The following is a 12,845-nucleotide window of genomic DNA, read 5'->3' as shown; positions in this document are numbered from 1 at the left end:
CCCAGTGTAATACCAGCTTTCTGTAGCTTTCCTGAACATGGACTGTATGTTGTAACATGTTCTTCACAGAGTTTACATTAATTATTCTGAAGGCAGGTTTTTTTTCTTTGGACATATTACAGCATAATTGCAATTGCTCCGCATGAATATTTTATTTATTTTTACTTGTCCTAAATGATGCTCAAATCAGGTTTCAACAAAGACAGTGTTGGGGAATTAAAAAAAATAAACACTGATGCACTTCATGCTGGTGGACAACAGAAGGATTAAACACCCATTTAAAAAAAACACAATATGTGCTTGATGTGTGTGTGCTGAATTATCTTGAGTAGTATTCCATGTATAAGTTACAGACCATCAGTAGAAACATTAGTTGAATGTTTCTGCCTTTTCAGCAGTGATGTGTAGAAAGAAGATTTGTATTGCTCTCTGTGGCCACTTGTGATGTCCTCAGTTTACCTGGTTGTTGAAACAGGCCTCTGGCGACACGTGGTTTTAGAAACTTTTTACTGTGTACGAATGTGATTTACTTTTAACTTTAACACTAAACCAGAGACCAAAAGACTTTATGTGTGTGGATGCTGTATATATAGTATATATATATATATGACCTACTGTATGTACGAGAGCAGGCACATGCAAACAATGGGAGAGGTGGCAAAGTAAATCGAACACTGCTTGTTAAAGTTAATGACTAAAAAATAAATGTCATATGGACAGAGTTAACATCCTGATTATTATTCATATTACAATTGATGTATATTATTTCTATTACACAAATATGTACTGTATTTTATTTTATGTTTAACAAAGTGTTCAAAATACCACAGTGAAAACTTCTAACACTAATGTCTTTATATCAAATATAAAAAGCAAAACAAAATAATCATAATATTCACAATATTTATTTCTGCATTATATATTAAAGATTATACAATTGTTGGAAAACATTTATATTAATTACATTGTACTATTCAGGCAGACAAACTGTTTACATTCATGAGCTGTATAAAAGATGACAAAGCTCTTACTTAGGCTTTCAGGTTCTGTAGTTTATACATTTCACTGTGTTTAACAATTAAGAATGTTTCCTCATTTAGCTTGAACTGTTGGTTTCCCTTTCTTGACTGTCTTGATTTCTGTGCACACATGGAGGCAGATGATGAGTTTCCTGTGTGTCAAGTAAGTGTGTGTGTGAGGAGCTTCCCAAACCCACCAAGCACAGAAGAAACAGAGAGTGGAAACTTCCTCTGTGCAGGAGGGCAGGAAGCTCCTCACCCTCTCGACCGGTGGCTGGAGGGTGGGGTGTTGGTTCTTTACTCACTGGCTCTTCAGATACAGTTTGGTGACTGGCAGTGAGTACAGCGCTGACAATGGTTCAGTAGACTCCTTTGGTGCTACAAGAAATATCATCAACATATGCACTGTTAACTTTGGCTCGTCACCACTTTATGTGACTGTTGTGATCTGTCTAGTCTCACTGAGGGGGTTACTTACTGAGCCCACTGAGACAAAGGCGACCACTCTTCACCAGCTGGTCCTGTGGTCATCCATCCTTTTGTTTGGGCTGGGAGTTGGGTCTCAGTCTCGGGTCTTCCATGTTGTCGCTTCTTGGACGTTGATGCAGAGCTTATACTGTAGTACTCCTAAAGGCTGGGGAAGGCCACTTGCCTCTGCTGGCTGCAGCCAATCAGGGGAAGTGCGCCAACCTCCACAGCTTCACCTGAGACAACAAAAAGAAACATCATCTTTGATGGCCGCTGAACTGTAATGATGGCTTCAATAATAGAAAAATCAGTCTATACAGAATAAATCACATCACATCGCATCACATATCATTCTTACCACAGTTGATAGTGAAGCAGTGGTTCTTGGGATCAGAGTTGGAACTTGACTGCAGGGGTGTTGATCTGGTTCAGCCATCTATACCTGAGTAAAAATAAATTAAGAAATACAACAAAATAAGCAAAATTAATAATAAAAGTGTTATTAATATTGTCATTAATTTACCTTTATCTGGTATAGCCATCTTCACCTTAAAGAGAAAAATACATTAATCAAATTCAATAAATAATCATTGAATAATTAAATTTGTGAAATTAAAACATGCAAAAAACGTTTGTTAACATTGTCATTCATAAATAACTTACCTCTGGTACAGACATTTACACTTTACCTAGTATTACTTATTTATTCTTATCTTAAGAATTCTTATACTTATTCTTACACTTATTTATATACTTATTCTTATTCCTAATCTTATTCTTATACTTACTCATACACTTATTCTTATTCCTAATCTTATTCTTATACTTATTCTTATTCCTAATCTTATTTTTATACTCATTCTTACACTTATTCTTATTCCTTATCTTATTCTTATACTTATTTGTACACTTATTCTTATTCCTAATCTTATTCTTGCCAACTCCAGCAGACGCAAAGGCCAGCACTCAAATTTACAGATGTAAAATGAAGAAAAGGTAACAGATACAAAGAGGCCCTGGTGCAAGACGCTACACAGGGCATTCACAGCCCTGCCAGATGCAAGGGCTACCTGGGGCATTGTTTGCCCTACCACTTGCAATGAGTGTCCAGGTTTTAATCCTGCTGCTTCATGCAGCATTTCGGGGGGACATCCCTAATCGGAGTCGCTGTCATCAAGCCAGGGTGGCCAGTCAGCAAGCCAGGATCTTCTGGTTGTGGAGGAGTTGAGGCCCGAGGTTGAAGGAGCGGACTCTTGAAGGTTTCCCTCGAAGTCCCATCTGTGCCTCTTGGTACTTACCTGCTCGCTATGGCTCTCCTCCCTGCTCCTCTTTAGAGAAGAGCTGTGGCCTGATGTTGAGGCAGCAGAGTCTTCAGATGTTGAGGGTTCTTCAGCAGAGGGACCAGCAGGAGGAAACACCTGGGGCAGTTGCTCCTCAGGGACCTGTGGGTGTGCAACATCAGCAGGAAGAGGGGGCAACACTGGTCGCCAGCCATGCCAGAACTCTTCTGGGGGGAATTCCTGGACCAGAGGAGAGCGACGCCCGATGTCATCGTCGTCTTCTAAGTCCTCTTCATCCTCAGACATGCTGTCGTAACCAGAATCCTCACTGGTCCAGTCTTCCAGTCCCTCCAGATCCAGATCGTCATCTTCATCCTCATCCTCCTCCTCGTCACTATCCATGTAGTGGTCCTCTTCCTCATCATCTTCAAAGCTGTCACCATCATCTTCATACTCACCACCAACAACCTCACGGTCCTCTTCCTCATCTAAAAAGATGTAGAATGAGAGATCGACGTCCACAATCCTGATGACATCAGGGAGGCCATCCTCTGCGGGACGTTGAATGACCGGCTGAGAGGAGCCACCTGAAGAGAAAAAAATGACAGTAACTGAAAACTGGATTTCACAGCTTAAGAATGTCTCATAATAGAATATAAATAAATCATATCAATTATGACATCAGCTCTTTGGGACAGAGGAAGGAAGTCACTGTGTAACTATTATGTAACTAGGACTGCACTACATGTGTTACAAGCTCCTCAAACAACATAAAAGGAGCTGCCCCCTTTACAGAGTTCTGTCACTGTCATTTTGAACAGAGGAGAGCATGAGGATGATTTTATAGTGCACTCACATGAGTACACAAACCTTTTACAGTAGTGAGCTCTTGTGAAAAAACATCAGTGGAAAAAATCCAGACTAATGTGGATCTGAATATTTCTGGATAGAAACAGTTTGCAAAGTTTTTAATATTGAGCCATTGTTATCACATTCACCTCAGTTTTACCTCACTGACATGTACTCAGATGGCTATGTTATATTTAAGAGTTACAGTATTAATGACCAAACTATAACTAACTACAACTACTAATAATAATCATAATTATATATTTTTTTATTGTAAAATGCACATAAACAACGCTTCATAACTTGAGGGCTAAGAACTCTTTACAGCTCTTCCCACTTTCCTTTGGATATTGATTCAGACAAGCATCCATGGGCAAAGGCCTTTCTTTACCCTAACAGAGCATGACAGGAACATCAGTGGTTATCTCGGGAAATACTGATCATGGTTTTTCAAATAAGATGCACAAGTACACCTATATGCTGTATGCGTTAACGGCATGCGTCATTACGCACCATGAACCATGGCTACTAAAGCATGTATAACGAACAAGGTTTATTCAAAGTAGCCACAAAAACGTCTCAGACTCTTAACATTGGTGCATTCTGCAGAATATTTGAAGATGAGTTCGCACATGTGAGAAACGACTGAAAATGACTCCATACTTCAGCTTCGGGTTCATTTCCATACAAGCTTAAACCATTCAGATCAATGAACCGGGGGCCTGATGGTGCGCACACACCTGTGCGTCCTGACGTTTGCCCTTAAAAGTTCCATAATCTCCAAGGTGCACAAGAAAACCATGTTTTGGCATTTTTTAAATTCAGGCCCAGTCGCCATCTTTTTTCCAATAATTTGGGTACAAGATTTGGAAAATCTGATGCCCTCAAACCAAAATAACAGTGCTTTCAAATTGAAACACAATTATTAATGCATTCCACAGCTCTCCCGCCATATTTAATTAATTCTATCCGCAAAACAACCAATTTACACGGAGAAATCGTCGAGTGAAAGTCTGTTTTCACCAAATCTGTGTTTTTCCAACAGGCCTACAAATATGGTGCCAACTCCCTACCTTCAAATGTAAAAAGTTATATTTACTTTTTTACTGAGGGAGCTTGAAATTGTTTTCGGGAGATAAATTATGGAATTTGTAATAAAGAAAACATGAATATATTTTTTGTCTCACCTGTGCGGAGGTTGTCCGGCTCATAGGCGGCAATCAGGAGATCTTCCCAGGTGAGCAGCAGCCTGCTGGAGGCCATGTTCAGGGTGGTGGGTTTTCCCCGGTGGGGTGCGTCGGTCCAGAGGTTTTGTTTGCCAACAAGATCCGGTGTCCAGGTAGCTGTCTTCCAGCGGCTTGAATTCTCCAAGGGTTAGTTTTCCAAATGTTAGCTTTCCAAGAGTTAGCTTCAGAGTTTGTGTTTGCAGCAGGTCAACTCAGGTCAGTGTCCAGGTGCAAAGAGAGAGGTGAGAGTGGTCTGCAGAGCTTATATAGGTTCGGGTCAACATTCTGTTTCCATGACATTTACTGACGCTCACCTGAGATTTTCCTCATGTTTTTTTTTTTTTTTTTTTTTTTTTTTTTTGTATTTCGATATAATTTATATATTTATTAGTTTTGGGCGATATTTTAGTATTTAATTTTATTTATTTAATTTATTTATTTATTTAACATTGTAACTGTTGAGTACATCCCTATGAGTACAACCCGCTCAGTCGCTCCTGTACTCGTGGTTACGCCTCTACCACACACCTGAACTTGAAAACAAAACAGAGAAAAAGAGCAAACAGATCCGTAGGTTATATAAATTATTTTTTCTCAAATGACTAATATCTAATAATCCTAATATCTTAATCACTTATATTAGATGTGCCTGCCAAGTATGTGTTTTGGTCTTGGATGCTGGTGGTGCAACATCTGTGGCAGTGATGATAGTTAACATAAACTTTAATCTGTTTCTTTTGTACTACCAAGTTCATAAAACCCAAAGATATTCAGTTCGCTATCACATCAAATAAAGAAAAGCTAAAACTGTTGAATAATCAGTTTATTTACTATTAAAATACCTTTTAATTTGTTGTTGATTGACTAGTTAAGTATTCAATTAATTATTTGGGTTCCAGTTGAAATTTTAGGTAGCAGTCAGCACCAATTATGATGTGATTTTTTTTTTCATTATGTGGATCAGGTCTTTACATGTGTAATGTCGACATGTAAATTGAACAGGACAGAGCCACTACTCTGTAGAAAATTACTACCACGTGCCACTTTTTACTCCAGAAGCCAGCATATGTGAAATATAACTTCTGCATCACCCACCACATCTCCATGAAATGTACAGTGAGAAATCTGTAGGGGCATTAAAACCAAACAAATTTACCAGCTTTGCGTGTCATTGCCAAGTTTTACATCTAGAGTGTGAACTTTTCATGAGACAAACTATGCTTTATCAGACATGGCTCACTAACAACATTAAGCTTAAGTTTAACAGTTTAATGTTGTTAGTATCCCAGAAGTGCTCAAACGAACAAACTAAATTTCGCTGCTACATTAAGTGAAACTTCTTGACCTGACCTTATTTACAAGACATTCAAGACATTCTTACCTGTTTTCAGTAAGGCATACAACATTTCACCTGTAGTTAAATCCACACACTGTTGCCAAATGTTGACACAAACAAGACATGTGGGGAAAGTGCATTTATTCTATAATACTTGATATTTTCTATACTTCCATCCTCTTAAAGTGTAAATACTAGTTTTTGGAAAGGAAAACAAGCAGAACATTTCAGGTTTATCACATGCCCAATTTCATTGATACGTGACTGCTCCTGCTTTTAAAATATTAGTAAGAAATCAATGGCTGGCTATGACGTTTTTGAGTGGAGTGTCTTACCGTTCTGTACATTTATTTCACTAACAAACAATACACTTCACTCTAACAAAATGCTGAATGCAGCACCAATATAGTTCTGAGCAGACAATTTACACATCTCTTACATTGTAAACCCACATAGTTTTACTGTCTTAGCCTCATCCAACCGTGGCAGGACTTACTGTCACTTTAAAATAAAGTGTTATTAGTTGTCTATGTATACCAAAATAGGAGAAAGACTTGTAGTGAGCTTCAGAGGTGCTGGTAGGTGGATTTTGTTACCTTCACACAGAGCCAGACTAACTGTGTGCCTGTGTTTCCAGTCGTGCTAAGCTAAGCAGCTGCTGGCTCCAGCGTCACGTTAAATGGACAAATCCCAAAATGTCAAACTATTCCTTTGAGTTTCTAAACTCTAATTCATTCATAAGCTCGGGTCTTCTCTCTCACATTCATGGAAAATGAGACCACATACAATATGTAGACAATGTTTCTTCACTTTAGAGAAACATACCGCCTTAATAATGTATGTTTCTATTTATAGCACTAGGTCAAGGTCCCTCAGGAGATGTTGGTGGTCTGCATCAGTGGTGATTGTAATCCATACAATAACCATAATGAACGTTGCGGGGGGAATCATATCTACAGAAACATCCCCCATTAAAACAACATGAAACAACATGAGTGAGTGAGTGTTTGAAGGGCAGAGACGGAGCAGAAAAAACATTCTGCTCCTGCAGCCACTCTCAATTTTTCTAGCAGAATGAGTTTGGAACAATTATGCCTCGAGGACATGAGTCCACTTGAATGACTGAACCCTATATCAACCTTATATAGATGTTGGCTTGAAGGCCAAAGTGATGATTATAACTTATATTATGACTATATTTTGTTAGTATAGAGTGTTTTAGTGCTGAAGGATGGATACCTGTATACTGCTGAAGATGGGGTAATTTTACACTCTGAAATCGGCATCAACACATTATTTTCGAGACTCTCTTCTTGAACTAACTCTCTTAACAAGAGAAGATTATTTTAATTTTTCCATAAATAAATATATGTAACTCAGCAATTTGTGTCAGTGCCATGTGGTTTCAGGATTAATACAAATGCCGGATTCAGTGTCATCCATCGCTATGACAACAACAGATATCAAAAACCAGGTGGCTGAAAACAGAGACAGAGCCCACACGAAAGAGTAATGTCAGCACGCTTGCTCCGAGGCCTTTTAAATGCCAGATGTGCTGTGCCAGATGCCGGAGTGCCAGGACGTTGCTTTTCTCCAGTCAGCTGATTTTTTTTTTTTTTTTTTTTTTTTTTTTTTTTCAGTGCAGAGCTGCACCGGACCCAGCATTCAGCTCAGTTACTCTTTATGAGAGATGGGGTTACAGCATGATACGGAACAGAAGCTCACAGTGCAACTCTGTTTGCTTTCTTTTACTATACAATTAACTGACTGGTTACTATGGGTGAAATGGATGTTTTGATAGTTCAAGGGTTGGTGACTCTTGGAAGCTCCTATCCTGTTCCCCAGCTGTCAGGTTACCAAAAGAAGATTTTCAGTACATCAGTAATAACTTGAACCCATGTCTAACAGTAATGTAATATTCAGGGTAATGCCAATGTTATTAACATTTATCTTAAGTGGTATATAAAAGTGTATACCAAATTTCAAGACCTGCTGTTTGCACATGGTCAAAGTCTTTTCTGGTACATCCTCGGGGCACCATGAATGCCTGTTCCAAAATTCAATTCAAATAGTTGCTGAGACATTTCAGTTTGGAGCCAAGTGGTGGACAGACAGACACTGACATCCTCAGAGCCATGGATAAAAATATAATCTAAAACAGTGACATTTTAGTCAGTGGATGAAGTCAGAACCTTAATATCAGAACTGGATGGCCCGAAAAGAGTGTCACTTTGCCATTAATCACAGAGGTTATTTACAGAATAGGAAATAGGGAATAACCAATTTAAATATAACTTATTGGTCACAAGGTGCAGTTTGCCTGTGTTAAGACAGTTCTGTGTTAGATCCTCTTTAACTCTAACTGAGTTATGGCCGCATGTGTGAGCAGGTCTTTGTGTAAAAAGTAGGCTGCTTGTTACATGTCTGCAGTTGTTGAATCTTAATGCCTCAGCGTGGACTGGGGTATACCATCGTGGGAGATATTTCTGTTCATACGTTTCGCAGGGGAAATTAGTGCAGAACAATCTGCTCGGCCATCTGGAATGTTTCAATGTGCTTATTTGTTTGTGAAGCTGCACATCTGTGTGTGTGTATGCAAACATGTACAAGCAGACTGGCATTTGCTTCAAACACTTGAGGGCAGTCACTCACCCCGCAGCTAAATTCAGCATAAGCAGAGTGATTGTTCCTGTTTTTTTACAGAGACGGTTTGCTTGGGACTGTTCTGCACCTTCTACAAGAGCTAAAACAACAGTCATAAACTGTGTTATGAAGCTACAAGGCCAGGCCCACTGGAGAGACCCAGATGTCATGTTGTCATTTAGGAAGGCTGTTGACTCTTCAAGCAAAAATACCAATGATTCCCTGGTTCCAGCATCTTTAATGTGAAGTTTTGCTGCTTTTCGTTATCTTCTGTGACAGGAAACTGATGGTATTTGGCTTTTGGACTGTTTTCGAGACAGTCAAGAATGCGAGCAAAGCTGTCTACTAGAGCTTGAGGAAAATTTTGATGGGTATTTCTCACTATTTCCTTTTATCTTTTAATGGCCAAATGACTATTCAAATAATTTGAAAATATACTAGTCAGTTTTATTGATAGTGGAAGTAACAGCCCCGCATTCCACCTTTTATTTTCTTGTTTGTGATGTGTCACAAACTACAGTTTTCTTATATGTTAGGGTCATCCTCGGTGAGTGTTGCAGAGCAAGATGGGAATGCCAAAACTGACCCCATGACAGGCTTTATTCTGAATCCATGTCTATTTCCCACAATGGCAAATAGTGTAACAACATTAAAAAACTAACAGATAAAGAGATGCAAGCTGTGTTGGACTCAGATTTGGACAGAAGACTGAGTCAAGATTTGATCGAAGTCTTGAAGGTGATTTGATTGAAGGTGAGCCAATAGACATAGACATTGTTGCAAAAGACAGTGAGCCCTAATGAGAACATAGTCCCTAATCTCATGCTTCTGTATCATTGAATGTCTGTTGTTCAGCTGTTTTCAAATATTGTAGATTTAAGATGTCTGTGTGCTCATTATAAACACCACCATGTCAGCACTCTGTAGTCAAGTAACTGTGAATAATGAGTGCACTTGTCCATGATGACCCTGACTGCTCTCACACTTTGCGGCTGTGATCCTCATTACTTGCTGGTCTCAAGCCTCCAGGAGTATTTTAACAACTTTTTGGTCACACCCCTCGGCAGAAACCCAAACACTGTCTACAAGTGTCTCTTCAACCAAGTCCTTAAAGCCGGGTCACGAACAGGCAAACTATTTAGAAAACTAACCGGTTTGGTCTCCTTGCAAAAACAAGTCCATACTGCCTCCAAAACTTTCTCCTTTGTTCAAAGAAGGACGCTGAAATGACATAGCTGGGGTAAAAAACTTTTTTCTTTTTTTTTTTTTACATGTCAGGCCCTCCAGTTTGAGCTTTGTTTACTCCTAGTTAAAATTGCAAGAGTTCCACCATAGTAAAAATCCAATTTCAGACACACCGCCTTTTAATTGTGTGCGCGTGTGTGTGTGTGTGTGTACCATATGCAAGCGTGTATGTGCAGATGCATTTTGTTTTGTGTATGTCCTTCCCCCGGTCCTGACTCCACAAATTTGCCGCCTTCATTGTTGCGCAGAGAAAACAGGAGGAGAAGCCTTACCCCTCATGGACACAGGGCACATATATTTTTAATCTGCTCAATTTTACATACTGTTTAAATGGGTCTTGAATTTTTAATGCCTTACTCTCTCCCACTGACACGGCAACCATTATCCTGGTATTACTATTGTGTTGCTTGTATTGGGTGGTTGATGCTTGTTCCCAGCCTTATTTCACTGATATGCCTTTTCCTGGTGATGTTAAAAGCAGGAATTTGAGCAAAACTGAACTGATAATAGAGATATCCTGTCAGCCATCTTCCACCCTCGGAGCATTAGGCACTAGTTTTATGGCTACTGATACTGTGCAAGCAGGAAGAGCATTAAAGATGCAGAAGGGTTGAGCCTCGGTGGTCACTGATCAGTGCTACTTTATAGCGGAATTAAAATGAAAAATGGACCCCCTGCAAAGTTTGTTTGTATCAAGATAATGGTGCATATAATAATAATGCGGTTAAAGCAGTACGTCTACACAGATTTCTCTCTCGCTCCAAAGTGCACAAACAAACTTCCACACTTTGCAGAAAAACCATAATGTATTGTAAATGTTAAAATTACCATAATTACATGTGACATATGACTGTGTATGATTTCACATTATTTTTACATGTGGCTGACTTATCTCACATGAAATTTATAATGCAGCTGTTGCTACCTCTCTGTGACACATTAATTTCACATACCAGGTAAATGTTCTGTGATTGGACACTAAGATTAGAAAACAGCGAGACCCTGAATCATGAGGAACAGGACAAGGAACCACTCGTCTATCAGCTGAGCTTGTGTCCCAACCATAAGCATAGAGAGAATTTGCCCCTGTAGAAATCTATTAGGTACATTCAAGAGCCTTTACTTTAAAGATGATTCTGTAAATTTCATGCATAAGTTAGAAAGTTACAAGGCATGTGCTGCATGTAAACAGACTGTTATGGAGCTCTTGTATGAGCGTGGGACACCAATTTGTTGGGTGTGTTGTTGTTTCACCTTGAAAGAAAAGAATATTCGGTTTCTCTTGACTCTAAACTGGTCTGATTTCCCCCTCTCACTCAGCTGCCAGTATATTAGGTACACCTTGCTGAAACTAATGCAGACGAATGCAAGTCCTCCAACAAATCCTCCTTCATGAAGGCGATAATGATCAGTTTTAGTTGAAACTGCTTCAGAGATGTGTTGATTCAGCTATGATGATTTTGGAGGCTTCAGTTTGTGTTGCTGTTGAACTGTACTTCTTTACAAAGAGAGGTGTTTCTGTGTTTTGTTTTTTTTTTTTAAATCAAATGTCTACATGCTGTCTGAAAGTAAACTCACCTGAGGCATGCAGCATTATTAGGCATGCTAGTAGCATGGATCTAGGGATGGCAATGTCAGTCACACTGACATTCATCTTTCCCAGAGGATGAAATATACTGACCTTAGTTAGCCCCTGACTTTTTTGCACCTCATGGTTGCACCAGAGGAAAGGTCAAGGGATTACCAAAGTCATTAGGATTCATCCTCTGGGTACTATGACTCATGGTAATCCATTAAAAATGTAACGTTAATGACCAGCATCGCCATCTCTACGGGCACACTGCTAGCATGGCTAAAAACTATAGCCCAGTATCTCCAGGGCTTGGTTCAAGCACTCTGCTACTGCTGGCTCCATCCAGACTTTTTTTTTTTTTTAAAGTTGTCTCACAGTAGACAGTAAAGTGATGTCACGTTGTTGACTGAAAACCCTTAAAGACATACATCACATCAGCTTCTTGTGAGTTGCACTTTGTTCTCTCTTTCATCTCCCTCTGTTGTTTGCTCTTGCATTGAACCCATTCTGTTTCTCCACTTTGCTCTATTATCTTGTTCCTTCCTTTGCACCTGCCACTTACATGGTCAGTCTATGCTCAAAGGAAGGACTCATCCCTGGTATATTCTCTTCACTCTAAGTGCCTCTGGCAGAGAGTGTCAGCTGAATGTGAAAAACACTGCAGCCTTTTCCATCTTGTGTAAACTGACCACTGTAAAACACACTTGGCTGATACCAATACGCCGTAACATTACCTGTAATACAAAGATGAAATGTATACCTCAGGGTCCTCTGGTTTTTGACAAAGGAACAAAAAAATAGAAAGGATTTCAGAACATTGGGCCTAATGGTCCTTTTCTCTCTGTGGTCTTCAGGTTTATACCTCCTGGGCCATTTTGGGTTTATTTCTCCCACATTCCTATTTATATGGGCTGTTTCTCTCACACAGATCACCTCGTCTAAATGGGAAGCATCTGACAATAGATGAAAAATTGTTGTCATTAGTACACCAGAAAGCTTTAGCTACAGTATGTTCTGCAGTTGCCATAATATTTGGCTTTTGAGTGGAATGTCACTGAGCCAGGTGAGGCTGCAAGTACAAGGGGGATGAGTGTTCCCCATATGCTGTCTGTTTGCTCACTTTACCCAAAGGCTAGAAAGAGTAAAAAGCAACATCTTTCACATTCTCTGCAGCAAGAACAAACATTTCTTCTACAAAAACAGAGC

At 39.4% G+C, this 12,845-nt stretch overlaps 1 protein-coding gene across 2 annotated transcripts; it reads right to left on the bottom strand.

Moving 5' to 3' along the window:
• Positions 1–889: 889 nt before the first annotated feature.
• On the bottom strand, positions 890–7,409 carry LOC139608692 (uncharacterized). Of its 2 annotated transcripts, XM_071462670.1 has the most exons (5): positions 4,804–7,409; positions 2,011–3,354; positions 1,846–1,929; positions 1,498–1,723; positions 890–1,397 (listed from the first exon to the last, which is right to left on the bottom strand). In XM_071462670.1, the coding sequence occupies exons 1-2, from the start codon at positions 4,877–4,879 to the stop codon at positions 2,642–2,644; spliced, it is 789 nt and encodes a 262-aa protein (XP_071318771.1). In that variant the 5' UTR covers positions 4,880–7,409; the 3' UTR covers positions 890–1,397; positions 1,498–1,723; positions 1,846–1,929; positions 2,011–2,641. The 2 variants fall into 2 exon arrangements, with proteins under 2 accessions (XP_071318771.1, XP_071318770.1); XM_071462669.1 differs by having other exon boundaries at positions 1,846–3,354.
• Positions 7,410–12,845: the final 5,436 nt, after the last annotated feature.

This window comes from Trachinotus anak, unplaced genomic scaffold (assembly GCF_046630095.1).
Source record: "Trachinotus anak isolate AG129_WGS33_773 ecotype Australia unplaced genomic scaffold, CSIRO_AGI_Tana_v1 ptg000025l, whole genome shotgun sequence".
In the NCBI taxonomy this organism is placed as follows: Eukaryota; Metazoa; Chordata; class Actinopteri; order Carangiformes; family Carangidae; genus Trachinotus; species Trachinotus anak.
This window is presented reverse-complemented; position numbering and strand designations above follow the sequence as displayed.